This window comes from Aedes aegypti, chromosome 2 (assembly GCF_002204515.2).
Source record: "Aedes aegypti strain LVP_AGWG chromosome 2, AaegL5.0 Primary Assembly, whole genome shotgun sequence".
Taxonomy (NCBI): Eukaryota; Metazoa; Arthropoda; class Insecta; order Diptera; family Culicidae; genus Aedes; species Aedes aegypti.
The window spans coordinates 426,664,222-426,686,715 of record NC_035108.1 but is presented as its reverse complement, the minus strand read 5'-3'; the positions used below and the strand labels follow the sequence as shown (position 1 = coordinate 426,686,715).

General features: G+C 35.6%; 2 protein-coding genes across 2 annotated transcripts in view; one reads left to right on the top strand and one right to left on the bottom strand.

The window, feature by feature from the left end:
* LOC5573188 (kinesin-like protein KIF14) overlaps positions 1-22,494 on the top strand; it is a 63,805-nt gene that overhangs the window by 17,890 nt on the left and 23,421 nt on the right. The gene's annotated exons all lie outside the window — the stretch shown is intronic.
* On the bottom strand, positions 2,115-20,565 carry LOC5573190. The gene is made up of 2 exons (XM_001660755.2): positions 19,743-20,565; positions 2,115-3,161 (listed from the first exon to the last, which is right to left on the bottom strand). The coding sequence occupies exons 1-2, from the start codon at positions 19,915-19,917 to the stop codon at positions 2,863-2,865; spliced, it is 474 nt and encodes a 157-aa protein (XP_001660805.1). The 5' UTR covers positions 19,918-20,565; the 3' UTR covers positions 2,115-2,862.

Here is a 22,494-nt window from a genome sequence, read left to right as displayed (position 1 = left end):
CTAGTTTAGGCATCCGAATTGAATCAAATTTAGAATGGGATAGTTATATCTTGTCACAATGTGGTAAAATTTATACCTGTTTAAGAACGTTATCGAAATGTGCATCATTCTTGCCAAGCAGGACAAAATTAAAATTGTTCAAAAGCCTAATTTTTCCCCATTTTTTAGCTTGTGATTCTCTGCTAGATTCTGTCTCATTGCTTACCTTGAATAAATTAAAAGTAGCATTGAATACGTGTATGAATACGTGGGGCCCAGATAGCCGTAGCCGTAAACGCGCAGCTATTCAGCATGACCATGCTGAGGGTCGTGGGTTCGAATCCCGCTGGTCGAGGATCTTTTCGTAAAGGAAATTTTCTCGATTCCCAGGGCATAGAGTATCTTCGTACCTGCCACACGATATACACATGCAAAAATGGTCAATCGGCAAAGAAAGCTCTCAGTTAATAACTGTGGAAGTGCTCATAAGAACACTAATCTGAGAAGCAGATTTGTCCCAGTTGGGACGTAACGCCAGAAAGAAGATGAATACGTGTATTCGCTATATTTTCAGTTTAAATAGATATTCCAGCGTTTCTCATTTACACCACTTACTCATAGGATGTCGCTTAGAAAATTTCAGTAAACTCCGTTGTTGTCTATTTTTACACAAGCTGTGTAGCACAAAACAACCAGATTATTTATACAGCAACCTACAACTTGCGAGAAGCACTCGTTATAAAAAATATATTTTACCACGATATCATACAACTAAGTACGGGAATTCATTTTTTGTGCGAGGTGTAGTGCATTGGAATTCATTGCCTATAAACCTTTCGAATGATAAATCATACTTAGCTTTTAAGAGAGGATGTGAAGAGCACTTCAAATAATTTTAATTGTAAATTTATTAGTAGAAATTATTTAGTTATTCTCAATAACTCTTGCAAACGGCGCTTTCTTCTACAGTAAACTACTTTGTGTAGCATAAAAAAGACATGAGTCTTACGTTACATATATTAGAGCAATAAATAAATAAATAATTAAATACTGCAGATACGAACATAGTGTTTAATTTAGGATTAGAACTGACGCGCGGTTAGTAATTATATGTGGCTTGCAATCTGAATGAATGACATTGAAGGTATTTTCCCAGTATTTGACAGTCGAAGAAGTAAAACAGGTTACAGTTTTTAAGCATTTGGAATAAAAAATTTAAAACTCGGGAAAATGCTCTCTTGAAAACAAGTTTGGAAAACGGATTCATCACATTCATTATTCAATCAAGAGATATTTTCAATGGCTTCGCAAACCCCCTGAGAGTTCGTCAGGCCCCCCTAGGGATCCGCGGACCACCGGTTGGGAAGCTCAGTAAAATTTTGGGCTACCAGAGAGCTTTTACACAAATAAATTTAATACAAATTCCTTGCAGAAGTTCAACTAATAAGTACTTCAAGTGTATCATGATACTTTTGAAGGATTCCGATGGACAATTCTCACAGACTTTCTAAAAGAAAAACCTATTTTTTTTCTGGAATATTTAGCGTAAACTTGTTCAACGCACACAAAAAGATAGAACTTTTAATAAGGGGCACTGTAATAGCTGTTTGACAAGGGCAATGCTATGACTCTGCAGACAGGCGATAAATAGAGAGTCGAATGATATCCTTGGTACTTTTGATTCACTTCGGCAGAGAGGTTTTTCAAAAGCTACTAAGCTCATACTTGGCCACAATATGTGCCACAAGTGGTCCAGATAACCGTAGCGGTAAACGCGCAGCTCTTAAGCAAGACCAAACTAAAGGTCGTGAATTCGAGTCCCACCGATCGTATATCTATTCGGGTAGAAGTATCCTCGACTTCCTAGGACACAAACTATCTTCGCACCTGCCACATGCAAAATTGGTCAATAGGCAAAAAACAGCTCTCAGTTAATAACTGTGGAAATGGCAATTTTTTAGGCATTTCGGTCGAGAAAATCTCCTGATGTCAAAGTGAATCATGAAAGTTCCCAAGTAGTTCTTTACCCTACTATCTAACCTAATTTGATAGTTAGAAAACCACAACAAAAATATATGCTATCAATATCGATTAAGAAGTTCTTTCAAATATAAATAAGGCTTACCAAACCCACATTTCCAATAGTAAGCTGCACATTTATTCAACAATAAGTATATGCATCCAAAAAACAGTAATTCAATTAGTTTTCTTACGACTAACAGAAAATACAATAGTATTATGTAAATAGATGCGTTAAGCCTAACAGATTAAATATTATTACTTGTAAAAGCTATCATACCGTATGCGTGCATTCCACACTACTATTACGAATGTACATCGAGAAAAAGAATGACTACTTCTGTTCATAATCTAGTAAAGTGAGATGGAGAACAGTGTGTGTTCCATTGGAAAATGAGACAAATGCCACTTTTCAGCAGTGTTTTAGTACTAGTTGCAGAATTGCATGATTGCACTTACGAATGGATTGCGGTGTAGCATTTTTTGATTCCATTTACGTTATCATCACTTTGCATTGATGAAAGGTACTCAATTTTCATTGATTGAAGGTCAGTCTTTTCCTCATTTCTCCGATTGCATTATTTTATTGAATGTTATTTATTTATGCCCCACCGTTTCGTTTCATTGAAACTATTATTTGTTCTAACGGCTTTTCTTCATCGATAACGGGGATATAGTGTTTGAGTGTTCTAAACTCACAAGATTAGCTTCCAATTTGCTGGGCTCGGAATAATTCTCGGGTTTAACTTGCACATAGTTTGTTAATCTTACAGCTAGTATAGAAAATATACTTATGAAACTGAAGTTAGAAAACCGCTGTTTCTTACAGGCTAGAGTAAAGTATATATGTGACAGTGCATGGTATTATTTGACATCGCTCTCGTTGGACTCCTGGCGGGAGTACCTTCCACCGGCTACTACCTGGTGGCTTTGTTCATGTTGCAGATGGTGGCTGTGACTCGAAAGCTCGTTGTTACTTGGACTTCCGGCAGTGGTGGTCGTCGCTTCTTCGTGCTCTTCCTCCAGGCACTCTTCGACATCTTCGGAGATGCTCTCGCTAGTAATGCGTTGACCCCGCTTACGGAGGTACGCCCCTAGAGGACGCTTCTTTTGATCCTTACAGAAGGGACACGCGTCCTTAGACGATTTGGACTTTGATTTGCCTGTAAGATTGAAACAAAAAGGCATAGAGAATATAAATAGCAACTCGAATCACGTTGGTCGATTTTATGATTGATAGGCGAGGAACTCGATTGGAGGCTTGTTGATAAGGCAAATATGGAAAGTCCAGTGCAGGTGCAATTTACGTAAACTTTGCGAGTGTAATTGCGAACGGATCGCAGGGGAGGGCGATGAAAAGGAGGTTACATCTCACACTTCATGTGATAGATGTTTGCCAACTGTAGCGATGGCGACGTTATCTAATCTGCAGACGTTCCCGGTTCAATTTCACTTTGCGGAACGCTTCAGATAGGTGCACTATTTGCACTTCTCAAGTGCTGCGGGCAAGGGTTTATGAGATGGATATTTTCACGTGATTTGATATTGCACGTCGTTGTCACAAGTCACAAGATTTCCATAGAATAAGTTGTGAAGGAATTCTTAAAATTTGAGAAAGATTCACTGAATGAGTTTCGGGCAATTTATTACTGATGAAGTTCTTTGAGAAAATCCTGACACAATGCTTAGAGTAATATCTGATGAAATGGTACGAATAATCTACAAAGAAATTCATAAAAGTGCTCTCTGAGGAGTGTCCAATTTTCTCCGGGAACCCTTTATGATTTTTTTAAAATCGTTATTAATTTATTCTTTTAGTATTCCTTGGTTTCTGATAGGTCTTTTTTTTGGTTCCTGAATAATATATTTTTGACTCCTGCTTGGACTCTGTTTTCAAGCATGTGGTCTCTAATGTTCCTACGTTTTAGACACTCAAGCGCTACCAGCCCCAATATTATGCTTTGATAAGATTTCAATGCCTTTCATAACATTTATATGATTGCCTATTGTAAATTAGAACTCGATTGTGTCATTTACTTTTGTTCATTTCATATTGAATGCACGTGCTTGCGCAGTAATCATACAGCATGTGCCGTAAACCGATGATGATAACCTGAAGAATCCAACGGTCAAACATTTGCGCGATACGCAGTTCCACGAAACCGGTCGTGCACTCTTCATATTCCTAATACAGTACCGTGAAGTGGTCTTCCTTCAACGGAACACGCCCATTCGAGTTTATTTGCTCACATTATTTACGCTACTATCAGTCTGCTGTTATATTGAACGTGTACTTTGAGCATCACATACAGATTACTTTCTTGTTGGAGAGTTGCAACTATGCACTCTTTGTTAGAAAACTAACGTCCTGAACTCGCCATTGTCACCAAGGCAGGTGAAACTTGACGGTCGTCGCTATCTTATCAACTCAATTTGTCAGGTCAATTTGTGTCTCTATTGCTTTGTTTTGGAAAAAAAGTGTTTGTATTGTTCATTAAACAACAGACGAAATCTTGCGCACATACCATTAGGTGGCCGCTCCATCACGTAGACCGTGTCTAATCAATCAATCCGGCTGGAGGTGTTATCGTGCATTTGGACTTTGTGATGGGGCACGTGTATTCACGGGAATGTGTCATTTTTGGACTTCAATTCAAATTATTTACGGCTCGTTCTTCTTTTTGAAACACCAGTGTGATCAAGTCTCTCTGTCTTATCTTAGTGTTCCAAGAGCACGTACAAAATAGCTCGTTATCTATAATCAATTTAAGCCCCTGCCAATCCTTTGATACAATTTAACTATCTATCTACCACCTACCTCTCTTGATCTGAAATCAAGGTCAATTGTAGGTCGATCTTTTATTTTTAGAAGCAGTTTTATCTGCCAGTATCTCTGCTTTCAATAAATCTAGACTGCTTCATTGTTTCAATAGAAATATAGTTACTTAACTGAATTGTCCTTGATTTCAGCTGGTTTTAAAACATGTATCAAAAGATTTGCAAAGGCTCAAATGTTTACGTGATACCCAGTTATTTTGGAAATGATCTTATTACTTATTACTTTTCAATACAGTCCTTAACACTCCTTTAATCGCGTATTTACTATGAAACTGTAACATATCGCACTACTTTGGCCACAGAACACAAGCTCAATCTCTTATCAATCCAGCATGCAGTAGTGAACCCTTTTTTATAAACTTTTTCCTAGTAGTATTGGCTTGTAATTGTATTGATTTAGCAAGTAATAGTATCTCGTAATCTCAATATTTGAGTAGATTTGAGTATTTTAATTCCGCCCTGATTGTTTATCTTCTGACAGATACGTGTATTTCGATTACCACTTGCAGTGGTCTTCAATGTCAGTTACACACATCCACTATGTAGAAACAATGTGTGTACATGGCAGAAGATTTATGAACAAATGTGTTATGCTTCATTCTAATGAATCGACCCGACCATTTTTATCCGATGAAACTTTTTCAATTATCGTATCATCATAAATTAAGGAAAGAGAATCAAAAACAGTAGATTTGAGTATTGCACCTTTTAATTCCTTATTGCTTATCTTTTGACAAATACTCGTAGTTCAACTACTACTTATAGTCTTTCTCAATGGCAGTTACTTACATCCAGTCAAAAGTAATATCAACCTACATTCTGAAAGACTCTAAATAAGACTCATTCGAAAAGTAAGTCAGACACTTACAAAACAGAATTTATATACCTCGTCAGAAACTCGTTCAGGATTTACGCTTAATGTGTATTTAGGGGTTCAGTGATTTGCTAGAAATAATTCCAGAAATTTTGCTAGAAATTTCAACAAATAGGCCAGACCTTTGTTCGCTTATTGAACCTTAACTCAATCTTTCCCACGATTTTGATTGACTACTTCTACCATAAACACGTTTCTATAACGAATGCTTGAACAAGTATTGTTACACAATATTAATTGTTGATCAATATTGATGTGATTTCAATAATACAATTATTGAGAAAATCAGTTGTTTTATAATAATTTGAATCGGTTTGTCTTTTGTTCGTCAGTTTAGTTTTGAAGACACACTTTTCAAACATAAAATAGCTTAGATTAAACCTTTTTAGTTCAATGTCTCCGCAATAAATTGAACCAGTCTGAAAGTGACATACATCATCGCCAGCAGCTACGAAGACGATGGCGCAAATGATTCAAAGATGAAACTGGTAAAGGCAAAGATATCCACTAAATATCCGTCCGATTGAACTTCCGACCACCACCAAAACTATGCTTCACACGGTATGGTAGCGATAGCATTATACAAACATACCTACATATCGGCAAAGCGCATGTCGCGCATATTGCCGAACTACGTGACTTGGAGCACGTGAACTGGGCTGTGTCCCTTAGATGTAGCATACACAGCTAGTACAAAGAGCGAAAAGTCAAATTTCTTCGCATGTGGTATCTCAATCGACTCCTTTAGCATTGATGCGTAGGCAGTCGGCAACGGAGAGACCACTTGTTGGTTTCAAGGCAATGCACCCATCGCGTTGCGGTCGATAGATTTTTTCACGCTCTTCCCTTCCTCACGATAATGTTTTAGTTGGCGATACAAATAGGGAACACTTCCGATTAGTCGATTAGTAGGTATCATACAAATTGACACTGTTCCTTCACGGCTTAACTGACACGAGCGATTTCTCTTCATCGATGATCTCTTTTGCTAATAATAATTTGGTTTAATAAATCAAATAAATCTGTAATATTTCTTGTTCATGAAGCAAGATATAGTGATTTTCTTTATAGTACAGCATAAGAGATTGTAAAACTATTATATTACGCTGACAATGATTTGTAGAGTCTCAAGTAACAGATCTGGATTTACACATGTAATTTTGAGAAAGAACCTTTTGAAACGTCCGGCAATATGGTACTTACGGTATGCGGTCGGAGCACGTTTTCGTCTGGCTTAGAAAAGTCTTAAAAGTATGGAATCGATCAACTAAGACGATGAATCAGATTGTATTTTCCCGCTATAAAAAGCTACTTGCTCACTCGAGAGAAAAAGTGCAGTGGTTTCGTATTGACTCGAAAGACGTTATATTTAAACCGACGACATAGCTTGCAGTAAATTCACGCATGACGACCATGTGTGTCGCTGTAATTTAATTAGGATGTATATGCGAAAAAGAGTTTGTCATTTATTAGTATTCTAGTGTAGTTATATTTTTACTTCCAAAAGTGCAATATCTACTACCACTGATGATCTTCTAACCAATCCGTTCTAATGAGGGATTTCCTTCTAGCAATCTGGGGCAATTAGTAAACTAAGTCAAGATTTCTATAATTTTAAATACCGTAAATGCGGGTGAAATTGTTAGGTAGGGTGAAATGGATCACTGTGTCGAATGACTTCATTTGTAGAGCACCAATATCAATCTTACAAGTTGTAAACGAAAGTCTTTTTGCCTTAACTACTGTAAAATTGTGTGTTATGAAGTTTTTTTTGTGTTGTAGAATGGTTTTCTCTATGAAAATAATGTAAATTTCCAGAATTATGTTTGGTTTTGACAGGCATCGATAAACATCTATCTCTATACAAGGATTTGGATTCGATGTCAGCCTCAAAGTGTGTAAGGATGTTTAAAATATATCTCCAAAAAAGGTTCTGTATCTAAAATTCCTACCGATTTGCTCGATTCGTTGATAGAACAGAATTTCTATTAGATATAAGGAAAATCCATCGGAAGTTGCCTACATTTAGACGTTTTCCGCAGTATAATTTTAGAGACAGTTTTTAGGTCTAAAATCACATGTTAGAAATATAAGATCTACCGTATTGTACACTTCTTGTAGCTGTTGAATACCTATAAGTAACGCTCGGAAGAATATAAGAGATTAACAAGCCATTTGTCCTATTTGTCCTTGATGATGAGGAGGTCGAGGTGGAAAAATTACTCAATTAACATCTGGTTTCAATTCAGGAGACAAGTACTTGCTGAGCTCAAGTGCTTATGTTTTGATATCTAAGAGGTAAACGACTCTGAATCAGTGGAGTGACAGGCCTCCTACCTTCGGAAATAAGATTTTTTTTTCTGGAATAAGGTAAGAACTCCGAATGTCTGATGCGGTGAAATCTGTTCACAGTAAAAAACGATTTCGGACCTTATAAGTAGACACAATAATTTGATAAGCTAGAGTACCGATGTTTGTTAAAAATCATCTTCATTCAACCTAGGGTTACCATCCTTCCTCATTCAGCAGGACATGTTCTAATTCTGATATTATTTTGAGGTGTCCTGATTTATTTTTCATATTTCCAGTTTTGTCCTGCTTATTCCTACTTACTGAAGATTGCTGCCGAAGATCATACTGCTGTCAGAATGAAAGAGTTTTTCCAAAATCCGATCATTGGTGTTATCACAAATCATGGGAACATAAACATGTTTCCTATCGTCGTGCAATATTTTGATGCAATGCAAGAAGACATTCGCATGTTTGAATGTCACCTGTTTGAAATTCGAAAAAGTTTCAAATGGGAAAGCTTGCACAATGTTTGTCATCATCAAAAAAATCACAATTTTCAATTTCAGTAGAGATGATATAAATAGAAACCATTCACGAAACTTCTTATTTTTTCTTGGGGATCCACAACCGCCTAACATCCCGTATTCACATCATGGCTAACTATAAGATCCTTAACGAATGCTTCTCAGAATTATACGATCTTTGCTAGATTTATCCCAAAAGTTTTGGTTAATTTTTGGTCGAATCCTTTATGTATTCCTGGCGAGATCCGTTACCGTTTCTGGTACGCCCTCTTAGTCCTGGAGGGTATGCTCATTAGCGAATTCTCACGAAATCCTAATAAAAACATAACAGAAGCTTCTTTATTAAATCGTAGCAGTTTATTTGTAAAACCTTAATTCATGTAATCCTAGCGGATTTTTTTACATCTTCAACAAATCTCCTAAAAAGTGTATGTGGATTTTAAATTATTTTTCTAGATTTTATTAAATTTATTTTGTTATTTTCTACATTCTACATTTTCTACGTAGTCCATCGGAATCTTGAAGATTTTGACCGCAGTCCCTGAATTTACACCGTAATCTCAGAATTCTCACCAGAACACCAAATATTTATACCCAATTTCCAAAGTTCCTCTTCACAAGGCGTTAATGTTGTAAAGGTATGGAGAATCGTGGACTAAGAAAAAATCCAACTCAATTGTGCTGCTTTGTCCCGAAAGGATTAACAGAGAAAGGTCAAACTCTTGATGTCGTGATTGTGTTGTTAGCCTTTTCTTTCCCACGAAGTTTTTCGTAGTTTAAAATTAGAAAATGTGATATCTGGATAAATCACCAGAACAAAAGATGTAAAGTTTTTTTCGAAAATATGAATAGAACTGAAAAAAAAACTTTTTGCGATCTATTGAGAAGATGACTACAACTAGGGTAAGAAAGAAGCATCAATATTTTTCCATTTCATTGTTTTTACTCATACATTTTATTTGAACAGTGTGTTCTGCACACCTCTCGTCAATTCTGTAGGAAAACAAAAAGCTGGGAAGAAGTTTTTGTATTTTTTGAAACTCAAGCAAACATCACACTTAGTGCATTTAAATGAACTGAATGATCATTGTTCTTTGCATAAAACGGTATTCAACGGGCCAATGTTGGTTTGTTGATCGTCCTCGGCGTCTTACAATTTTCTTCCCAACTTAAACTAGTTTTGTTTTCGAAAAGAGAGGTTAGAACAGAATTGACGAAAATGTCGTTTTATTCCCAATGGATCACTAGTGATTTCCGCAATTTTCCGCAAAATCAATAGTTTTGTGTAAAGAATGTCCTAAAAACTCAAATGAATCTTGGAAAAATAATTCAATCGAGCTTGTTTTTATTTTTGTTTGGAGAAAATAATGTTTATATTTCTAAATATAGAAGTTTGAAAATCCACTTTATTTAAATTAGAAAATAAAGCTGACTTTACTTCGGTTATTGTGCTTTAACTAGAAATCCAAGTGATTATTTTTGATGAAACTTTGTACATTATTTCATGAAACATATGTGAACATGTGGTGAAAATGGATATAGTCTAACTTGTACAGTTTATATACGACATACGCAAAGTGGTGGATCACCTGTGCTACCATGGGAAGGAAATGGTTAAGATACACCGGGGCAAGTTGAAACGGATTGAGCAAGATGAAATGCCAAGTTTTGAATATAATGTCGATTAATGTTAGCCGTTTTTTTATTCCCTGCTTAATGTGTCGATTATTGAATTCCTCATCACGAAGTTCAATAATGGCGATATCTTGCCATTTCATCTTATAGTAGCCTTTTCAACTTGTTTCGGTGTACCTTATATGTGTTTTTTTTTTTTTTGTATAAAATGTCAAGTATAATGCAAGAATTGTTTGATATTTACTTTGTTTGCAATTTCAAGTAAACCATAACCGTAAAAAAAACAAATTTTCAGTCCATATTATCGATCATTTTAGAATAGAAAGGCTCAAGCAGTGTTGAGCCTTTTTTTTGGAAACCATGATTTGAGCCCATTTTTGTCTTTTCTTTATTTTTTATAACTAAGACCCATAAAGTATGATGCAGTCATAAAATTAGAAACGAGTTTTCGAATATTGTTGTTGTTTTAAGATCCTGTTCATAAATATGTTATTCAAATATTCATACAATTTTGCGTTCTGTATCAAAGTGACTCAGTCTTTCGGTTTTGCGCATTTTTGTGAGCTTATCAATTGCGTTTTCCTATTGCTTCATTTTATTTCTACCGAAGTGAGTCGTGCCCCCTATCGAACTGCGTACAACGTGACTTCATCGCCTCCCGACAACACCGTTCCAAGACGGGTGGGTAATGTTATTCCCATATTCATATAAGATATCGACAAACAAATCGCGTCCGCTGATCTTGAATAATTTATTATGTTTTCGTCCATTGAATAGATATTTACACATTCACTATCAGTGTTGATTGTTCGACTATCTAACGTTAAAGAATGGAGCTTAGCAACGATCAGTTCCTTGAGGTTGCTTGGAAAACACCTCTGAAAGAAGATGTTTACAATTGTTGTAATCAAACGATTACAGGAGATAAACAGTTCTCAAACGACGTAATCGACGTTATTATGTTTTTGTGGCAACGCAAAATCAAAACATAAACACGCACACATTGTAAATGTGGTGAAATAATCTACACAGCAAATTCTATAAATAACTTCGCCACGTATCGCCCGATTAACTATATTTACAAAACCACCCGATCCAAGACACAAGCGCCAACGTAGCACATACAGTATAGAACAATACTTTTTGAACTTCATCTATTTTCCATACAAAATACTGAACTTTTTTGGGCTAGATCTCCAATATTTATTTCTATACACATGTTCAAAAGTAATAAATATATGACTTAAGCAAAAAGTTTGTGACTGTATTGTTCAATACTGTAGTTTTCTCGTGTTGGTTCTGCGTCCAACTAAATGAACCAATCTGGTTTGAAGCAGCCGCAGCAGCAGCAGGGCAAGTGCGTTTGACTGAACCGGTTATGTCGATTCGACTGGTCGTAACTAATGAATCTGAGCTCAATTTGCACTCACTGGCGATGCTTTGGGAATCATCTCAAAATCTGGGTGGTAAAATAGCACACATCGTGGTGATCTCTCCAACATGATTTCGCACCTGCTAGGTGATCAATAACCAGCGCATGGAGGCTATAGACCCCTCTGGAAGGAAGTCAGAGAACCTCATCTACGCGATGTTGCAACCAACTTCAATTTTCGGGTCGTTGATCCAAGCCCATGGAAACACCTGCAGCAATGAAATATTTTCGTCTGTTCCGTTTCATCTACTTTGATGGAATTTTATGAGGTTAAGGTCATCTTGGTACATGCTTTTGATAGATGATTATGATAGTCCTTTGAGTTACACGACGATAAATTTGGGCGTGACCAAGCATACAAATCTTGTTTGATCACACTCATTATCCTTGTAAAAAATCTGCAATACGCGTTTGGAAGCGATGCATGTAAGTAATTTTTATATTAAGTTTACTTTGCAAGTGAGTCATTGTATTGCAATAAGTGGGCGATAAGTGCTGTTTTTTGCCGCACTCCTTCTTTGAAATAATATTTACTTCGACTTATTTACCGTTTCGATTCATATTACGGACACTTAAGGCCGCGGTGAAGTATAACCGAGCAAAAAGCACATAAATTAACACTTTCTGTATGATACCTCTGCATTATCAAGCTTCAAACACACTTAACTTTCGAATGGTGAATGAAGATTTGGGTTTCGCAGCTCAAATAACCTAAAATAAAAAGAAATTAATGTTTTTTTCCATTATTTTTATTCCGGACGCAAACTCACTTTTGCTTCAAATTGCGGTCATTTTGATTCGAATCCCGGACAGCACACGAAAACCAAAATTAAACTAGTAAAATTACACATTGAACGGCTGAGGGCGTTAGAAGAACGTCAAAACTAAATGCGTATAATAATTTTTCATGGCTTGCTATGGAAAATGTTTATTAAAACAAGCCTGAAAGTTGGGAACTTTTGAACGGGAAATTTTGAAACATTTCAAGTGAAACCTTTCCCATACAAAGTTGAGTGTCCGGAATTAAAAGCTGTCCGGAATTTGAATCAAAACGGTACCTGCATACATAGCACAACATATGAAATGTAAACAAAGTTCTGGTTTCAGTTTCTGGAAGGTTCCATCAACATTAATTTAATTCGAATGTTTGAGTCAAGTCATATCTTATTTTTAGTACAGCTGTTGTCTTTGTATAACTACATCTCGTAAAGCACCTATTGGGAATGTCTCATACTTCCGACAAATATTCTTTGTTTAAAAAAAACGCTTTTTTGTGAACACATCGAGGTCAAATTATCATTTTTTCGAGACGTTTCGAAAGTGTAAGTTGAAAATGCAGAATTTCTCACATTTTCCATCATAATACATAACTACGTGTATAGTTTAACCATTATGTCCCAAAAAATATGTCATTTGGAACTCCCCTAGCTCATTCTATGTCTTACTTTTAGTTTGCATGGATCGTCATTATTCTTTCTCATATTTCCAAATAATAGGTTCCATTCAACATTTACGTTTACACATTTTATAATTTCTCAGGTTATTTTTCCGTGGATGGTAATAGAATCATTAATAGAAAGATTTTATGAATAAACTTTGAAGCGAAACTGAATTGGATTTCTATATGTTAAAGGCGACTTTTTTGGCTCTATACATATTTTAAAATTCATTTTTGTCTTAAGTTAGGGGTAGGTTCGAAGAACAAATTGAAATGTTTTCCCAGATGAGAATGCTTTTCATTTTTGAGATTATATTTTTTTATGAGATTTGCCTATGTTTTCTTTTGACTTAGCACACCAAAATATCACATAGTTGTGTGCATCAACTCAAATTTGGAATCTGTTGAGCGAAGGGAAATTTTACGAGGAGAATATTTGCAGAAAACAGCACATGTGAAAATGCGTTTTCCACGACATTACGAATCATTCACAATATTCCCCAAACTCTAATTTTTCCTTCTCAATATTATCGCAAAAGTTTTGATCATCCATCAGTAGTTCAGAAGTATTCTAAAAATACTCCATAAAATACTTACTAAATTATTTTTAAATTTGCTGTAATCGTTTTACATTTCTACTTCATTAGGGTGTCTACTACCTGGAAAAAACTGGAAAACCTGGAATTATCAGGGAATTTTATTCAACCTGGAAAAAACCTGGAATTCTCAGGGAATTTCGGCTAAAATCAGGGAAATTATGTTGCATCTGTAATACAAGGTAGAATATGTCCATTTCTTGACAAAAAATCTTTTCAATCATAAAAATTTCGGCTGCGCCGCTATCAAGACGCTATTAGAAATATTCAGTCCCTATTTTTATTAACGATTTTTATTTATCCAACATAAAACATAAACTTAAGATTGGAAAGTTGGTAAAGGCAAGTACAGTTCTAATTTACAGTTGGGTATCATTTATGATCATATGAAACTTGGAGGAAAACATTCCAAATTTCTTTACAAAAATGGCTTTCGACTATTCCACAAGTTCTGGGAGAAATTTCAAGGAATGCTTCAGGTATTCTAGTGATTCTTTCTGGAATACCTTTGTGAGCTTATCCAGGGATGCCGCCAGCAATTTTTCAAGAGATGCTTAAATTAATTCATTCATAAATTTTGTCAAGAAAATCGTAGAGCACTGCAACATTATTACCTCCAGTAATTTTCACATAGATTACTCTGAAAAAAAAAATGACAGCGATTATCCTAGGATTTCCTCCAGTTGGTTTTCCACTGATTCATTCATAGATTTTTCCAGTTGTTAGTTCTAGGAGATTCACCACATATTCCTTTTTTGCACAAAGGTTCATTCCATAATTTCGATATTTTTGCAAGAAATCCCACAATAATTCCCACGTCTTTTTTTTCATTTTTCACATGAATTCTATAACAAATCAGGCACGATTACTTTCAGAAATTGCTCCGAAAATTTCCTCAGGCCTTATTCCGATGAAATCTTCTATGAACTTTTTCAAGAATTCCTCAAAAAATTCGACCTGGAATTCCTGATTAAGTTTCTCCAGATTTTATTCTCAGAATATCTCCAGCATTTCATCAAAATGTTATTGCTGTGGCTCAAACATTTATCTAATAACTTTTCAAATAATATTTCCAAACTCCGTAGAGTCTTTTCAAAATTCCTTTCGATAGTTTGTTTTTCAGTTATATTAGCATTTTATCCAGAAGAATTTCATCATGAATGCAGGAGTTCTTTCAGAGATCCTCGTATGTATTCATCAAGACATATTAGAACTCACACAGAAATTTTCTTTATAATTTTTTTCTAAATCCTTGAAATCTCCCTGGAGACATCTCTAGAAGAACGACTAGATTTTTTTTGCCATAATTTCTTTGGAAAATAAAATGAATTTTGAAGTTGCTGGAATATCGAAGAAAGTCCTAGGGAAATCAATGGATATATTTCTTGTTACTCCCTTTGAAAATGTCTCTAAAGGTCTTTGGAGGGATTCCTGATGGAATCACCGAAGTAGTTTCTATGGTTATCCTCAGAAAACTCCAGATTGAATTCTTGAAGGTATCAAAAACTAAATCCTTGGAAGAAATTCTTATAAAGTTCTTGAAAAATCACAATACAAACTTCTAGAGAGATCGTTGGAATAATATGTGAAAGAAATTCACGGTAAAACGAGCAGTAATACTTTTCGTAATGTCGAGGGAATCCGACAAGTCTTAGAATCATTCTTAAAGAAATGTCTGTTCAAATGAGGAACCAAAATTTCATGACGTGGTTCATGTTGTTTTTTTTTCGAGCGAGAGGTATCTACAATTCTTATTTCCAAGGCTATCAAATGCTACCAGATCCGATTTCCCCAAGATATCATCTTGGAAAAAATACAAAATCAAAATGCTCTCTAAAGAAATTGGGTGTATCACTGATGTCCATGATTCAGAATCCCGTTTTTTCCCTTATGTTCGAATAGACTATTTTCTTCATCTGATTTTGATGATTGAAGGCACGTTCAGATCATTTGAAAAGAATAATTATTTTTTGTGGAAATCAAATTAAAATCACAAAATTTTTAATTGTTTTTTCTAATGTTGAATAACTGAAAATAAAGTTTTTGTTTTTAAAAATGAAAAATACTTTTATGTTTTATGTTAATTTAAGTATTTTTTTTTAATGCTTTGAAACACTTTTTTTGGTCATGTGAAATGAACTTTTCATCAATCATTTATGTATTTTGGAGAATTTCCAGTATTTTGAATCTGGAAAAAACTGGATATCTCAGGGAATTTCATTTCTGTAAATGAGCAGACACCCTGTTCATACACATATATTTTGTAAATTCCGAAGTAATATTTTCGTTTCCCCCAAATATTCTCCCATAATATTTGATCAGTTTATTGTTAGGAAATTGAAAAAAAAATCAATATCTTTCAAGAAACCCAGAAATAATTTTAAAGTTTTTCGGTATTTATAATTTCCATTTATCCCAAATATTATTCCACCAGATTTTATTATTGACATTCATTTTTGTATCAATGTATCATTTAACCATTTCAGAAATTATCTCAACATTTCCTGTAACCCTTCCTATTTTGTTCAAAAACTTCCTTGGAAATTCGAAGCAGTCAAATACAACAGTTAACCTAATAATTTATCACATTCCTCAAGCATTTAAAATTCTCCTGAATATAAGCTCAGAGATGTTGATCATTCATCTACAGCTTAAAATTATTCTAAAAAAATAATTGTTAGTATTATTTATCTTTATTAGAGAGTCTTTCAGCACGAGGCTGGCTCGCCTCTAGAAAAAAAAATGTCCCTCAAAATTTCATGAATAATATCAGAATTTCCCATTTTTCTCAAACATTTTCAATCGTCCCAAAAATTCTATTAAAAATTCGAAGCAAATACAATCAATCAAAAATATTCTTTATCAAATTGATTATACGTAAGAGTTTATAAGTGGTAGAGTATCCATGTCGGAATCCAAATTGTTTATTGGCTTAAATTGTATTTTCATTGATGTAAACCTTCATACTGTTCAACATAACTTTTTCAAAAACGTTACTGATTAAACGACAGCTAGAGTAATTGGCAGGATTTTTGAATTGATACATCTTTGATTTTTTTCCATTTTACAGGAAAATATGACAGGTGAAACTGAGGCTTTTGTTAAATATATTAACCAAGAACAATCGGCTACTTTCTGGAAGTTTCTTGAAAACCATAATTTTCATAGAAGGATCCCAAGTACCTTGAAATTATCTTCTGCTCACGTTTTCAAGACGGATCAAGAGTTCAAAGCAGTCGTCTATATTAACAGTGTTGAATTCTTGCTGGCTCCTGCTTCAAAAATGGAATTTGTTGAAGTTTCAAGAGCGTCAAAATCAAATTTTGTTTGCAAGAAATATTACAGTTGAGATTGCTATCGATTTTATATTTTAAATGCATTTAAATTGATTCTTCTATAATTGGAAGGAGAACTAAACATCTATTCTTTTATAATTGGTAGGGTGAGGTGCTAGTATCCATCGTATTAAGCATTGATCAGTGAGAACTGCAATTTTCCCAGTATTGCAGCGAATGATGCTGATACAAACCGATGCCAAACAATTCTTTCTCAAAACGGCTTTAGCATTGTACAATAACATTTTGATAAATCTTGATCTCTTTATGGAAATAATGCAAAGAAAATGCATCTTACCGTATTCTCAATCCGTCGTATCGTTTTCAACTCCGTCGCAATCAGTTTCCAGATTCGTCTCACAACTTACGGCTCACTGTGTGTATTGAGTGGTCAAAACACAACATATCAACGCTATAATAAAATGTTTTACTAGAATATATAGATCTACGGGCATCTCCCTCCATTCCTTCAGCATGATGGAATATACTAATTTCCTTTAAAATTAATTGTTCGTCATCAAAATTCAGCCCGAACATATGAACTCAATTCCTTTTGACTGTACAATTATGGCATTTGCTCACAGTACAGCGAAAACAACACAATCAAAGGAATCGTATTTTTACGTCGAGCGTCGCGCACACATTGATGCACACAAGCTTTTTTTTCTCAGTACGACGAATTGAACTTTGTTTACATTCTTAATTATACGCGGCGGTTGAGGAAATTTTGTAAAATTTGGTATTTTATTGAAGTTTTACGGCGTGTGATTGGAATGAAATCCTTCAGTGAAGAAGTACGAAGGTTTTCCATAGTGAAAATAAGTGCTCGGCGAAGTAAGTCACCCACGGGGGCGGGAAGAGACTTGTGTTGGAAAGTGGTGTAGCTCAGTCGATCGCTAAGCATTTCTCTCAAATCGTGTTCGTCCATGCGATTTCGGTAAAAAAGTGCAAAGTGGATGATTAAACTGAAGTTATTTACCAAAATACAGTAGTTTTATTGCATTTTTGGTGTACAAGTGTACAAACCATAACAGCTTTCACCTAATTACACTTGGATGATGAATCTATGTTGCAGGTAAGTTTGAATATCCGCCGTAGTGGAACATTTAAAGTTTGATACGACGAATAGTAGCGCTTACGACGAAGAAGAACAAAACCCTAGTAGAATTAAAAAAAATGAGAACGGGTTTATGAGAAGTTTGAAAAGTAACGGGGAGCATGATCAAAATCAAAGTCTGCATGAGATACCAGTTGGTTACAAAGATGACTATAGTCGATTAACATCATATCATCCGGAGAAAGGTTTCTAGAAAATTAAAAACAAGTAAGTAATGCTATCAGTTAGTTAGGAAATACCACTATTACTGGAACATATTCCAATAATGCAGGAAAAGCTTTTTTGAAAGATTGAATGATTTTGTCATTCTCATTTTTTTACGTAAAATATAACAGAAAAGCTTTCGAATGACGCATTTAGATACGAATATCAAGATAGGTTCCAACATTTTGCCACCAATATATCAAGGTTGTCTATCGCTATTTGTCAAGAATCATAGAAGGAGCTTTAAAAGAATGGCAGCAGCCCATCATATCTCTAGACGAATTGCCATTAAATCGACCGTACTCTTGTCATAAATCTGTCGAGAATCGAGAATCTACTAGAATCTCACCAAGTATCTGTTGAAGTTAGTGTAAGACATCTACTTAGGACGTCGTCGACTGGGATATTTGAAATATGGTAATATAGTAGGTAGGGGCCTAGATAGCCGTAGCGGTAAACGCGCAGCTATTCAGCATGACCATGCTGAGGGTCGTGGGTTCGAATCCCGCTGGTCGAGGATCTTTTCGTTAAGGAAGTTTTCTCGATTCCCAGGGCATAGAGTATCTTCGTACCTGCCACACGATATACACATGCAAAAATGGTCAATCGGCAAAGAAAGCTCTCAGTTAATAACTGTGGAAGTGCTCATAAGAACACTAATCTGGGAAGCAGTCTTTGTCCCAGTTGGGACGTAACGCCAGAAAGAAGAAGAATATAGTAGGTAACAATATTCATAGTTTTTCATTTAATTAATTTTTCAAAAATTCAAAATCTGGCCTGCAAAATGAACTGATTGAATAAAAAAATCAAACTAAACTAGCAATACCAAAATGACTACTCAGCCGAAAAAATATCAGTTCTTGGACCACTTATTTTTGTGGTGTGAAAGAGCAACACTGCAAATGTTAAAATTAGAGCGAGAAGTTACAGATTATATATTTATATAACTGTTCGTGACTATCATCCGCTTAGAACCAGCCAAACCAAGCCGGATCCATCTGCAAATTGTTTTTAAGGTTAGCTGTGATTACCGGCACCAGAAGTAATGCGTACTAAAGCTTATCATAAAGTATGTATTTTTGTTGGTCAAATGGTCTAATCTCTGCTATTAGATATTGTGTCTTCGTAAAATTGTATAACCAATTGGTTTCAAACTAGTCTTTTGATTTTCCCCATGTCAGTGGATCGGAACGAATAATCCTATTCGTTCCACTATTCAATAGATCCACAATAAACCAACAAACCCATATAGGTGCTCATTTGCTCGATCGGGGAGCAAAAAACCGAGTTTCCGCAAAAGGAATGCACACAATCAACAAACTCGAGACGCACCCTGGACGAGAGACACCACATTCGTTGACCACTCGAACGAGCCTCTAGAAGCGAAACCGTGAGTCGAATACAACAGAGTAAAATAATGGATTTATTGCGTTTCACACCACCATAGTAGTCAGCTTACCTTGAGTCACGTCCCTCTGCTGTTGCTGGTGCTTCTGAATGTGCTGGCTGCCGCTTTTTGGGGGACTGTTAAGAGGGTTCTCCAGTGTACCGTAGGGGAACTTCTCATAGTCCCGGTAGAGCGGGTTCCGAAAGGACCCATACTGGATACTGTCGCTCATGTAGTAGATATCCATTCTGAGGGAGAACGTCTTGAGGCAGTTACGCGCGCTACCGAAGGGAAGCCACAGCGGGGCAGTTCCAAAACCAGAATTTAGAACCCTATTCGACGCGATTCAACACAGTTGAATGAACGCAACCAGGTCGACACGAGCACGAAGGACTTGAGTGTTCTGTTTTGCTCGACGGCTTCACGTTGTTCAATGAAGGTATTGCTTTACCTGCTGAAGCACTACAAAACGCTACTATCAAACTACGCTAATTCACTTTCTTCCTAATTGGTTTGTCGTAGTTTTTGGCACTATTTCACATTCAGGCAGACTCGGAACACTGCACGGCAGCTATTTATAATGATTGGTATGTCTGGCTTGGGCGTAGATCGCCTTTGAAATACTATTTTCACAAATGGCGCCTACTCACAGTTCATCAGTCGGATAACCCAAATTCACTATTTTTGTATCACTCCGACTGTTCAGACTGCAACGTGGGTTTTCAACAGAAATAGCCCTTTACTTTACAAATCGCGGTATACTTGTAGAAAAAAACACACAAGTTTAGCTTTTAGAGAGGTCTCTCTATCCAACCTTACCGACTGAGACGATGCACGAAAGTGAGCGCATTAAAATGGGGGAATACGATGTTAGCGTGGCTCGCGTCGCACTCGAATCTCGATGCCGCCAATATCGCTCTTGTTTTGATGCGTGTAGAGGTAGGGAACGATGGTGCCGTAGGAACCGACCTAGGAAAATACGTAACGAGCAAAATCATAGGAAGATAATTTGAAGAAGGTTGCATGATAATATTAGATTAAACAGCTTGAAAAAATTGACTCATTGCGCGTGGTAAAGATAAAAAATGAGTGAAATTATTATTAAAAAAAAACACGTGCTCAGGGGGGATTTTAACCCACAACTATTGTATGCTAGACAAGCGCTTTGACCAACTGAGCCACTTAATGACTCAATATCTCCAAGTTCTTTCGATCCCACAGTTCACGCAGATCTTGTTAAGTTCAATATTATTAACAAAATGCTCTATGGTAAGTAGTCATAAACTGTTAAGCAGGCCCTGTCGCAGTTGATACGTAACGCCAGAAAGAAGAAGTAAAGGCAAATTTATAATACAGTTTCAACACATATTATTATTGGGTATTCAATGTTGGCCCCATAACGTGGGCTTATCATCCTTTCATGATGCGTTATGGGGCAAATATCTAGAAATAATCCCTATTCCTGAACGCTTCAAAGCTGACAGGTAACAGGATAATTTAATTAAATCAAGGAACATTTATTAGTAATTTTAAACCTTGTTAAATTTTAATAATTTATTTTAAAATCTTCTAAGGTAGAAGCACCGGTTTTGGCCATACGCCAGTTGTATCCATAGTGGATTATACAATGTTTTGCATATCCAATCAGCATAAAACCTTTTGTTATCAGTAGATCACATTCACATGATAGAGCTACATTCAATTACTCCGAATTGATTCAAATCATAAGAAAAATAGTTCATTTTCCTTATATTTTTAACTCCCAATTTTTATATCCTGCAAATAAAGAATAAAATAATATGTTAATCAGTCCATAGTCCGGGAAGTTTCTCCCTTCTGCGCCTACGGCAACCAGTAAATATAGGCTAGAAATCCAGTAGGTACGAACAAGTAAGATGTATCAGAATGGGTAAGGTAGTGTAGAGAGCTTCCTTAAAATAGGTAGATACACCACTAATTTAGCTAGGGTTCGCCTAATTTGGTTACTCGCATAAAAAATCAATGCAATTGGCCAAGTTAAACCTCTGGCCGAAACTGGTTCTGGTGGCCTATACTGACCAACGATATTTTCGAAGCGAAACAATGGTTTTAGCTCAGTTTCGATATTTTACACACATAATATGGATTGAAAGTTTGTATTTAATATATTTGTAGTATAAATACGGCTTCACATGTGTATAATTTTTATCGACATTTTATCTTAAACTGACCAAAACCGGTGAATTTGTCCTAATTATATGATTCTCTAGTTTGCAGAAGTAAGGACCAGGATTCTGATACGTAGTCAACATAGGTGTCATCCAATCTGGTTTTGGTCCCTTTGGAGAGTGTGTTTACACAAATTTACCACATGTTAGTTTTTTTGTGCATCTATGATAACTTGTTCACTGTTTTTTTTTCTATTGAAACATACAAATTGGACATTACACTTGCAACTCTTCTCATGCTTCACACAAAACGGTCGAATTCAATTTGAATGAAATTTTCACAGCACATCAGAGTTGACATTACTTTTAGCATAGGTTGGCTGATCGAGTGGTATTGTGTGTCCAGTAATAGTGGTCATGCGGTTTTAGCGTATTTAAAACAATATTTATTTTTTGTGTATTTGGTAGCATGGTCTTTGTCGAAAAAATTTAATGGAACTAATATTTATAGAATTATAGCGTACATTGTAGTTCCAACTTTATTGAATTGTTATGTGATATAGTGTGCTATGTGAAAAACTAATACGATGAAATATATTACGGTTAGTGGAAGTGAAAATTCAAATTTGTACTTGTACTTCGAATTAAATTAAGCTAAAAGTGTCATATCATAATTC

What these genes read in the sequence shown, in the direction of transcription:
- LOC5573190 (XM_001660755.2), bottom strand. Translation starts at nt 19,917, where the DNA reads ATGGATATCTACTACATGAGCGACAGTATCCAGTATGGGTCCTTTCGG. An exon ending in GCAGAGGGACGTGACTCAAG is followed by an intron (nt 3,162 to 19,742) that starts GTAAGCTGACTA and finishes TCAATCTTACAG; the next exon opens with GCAAATCAAAGTCCAAATCG.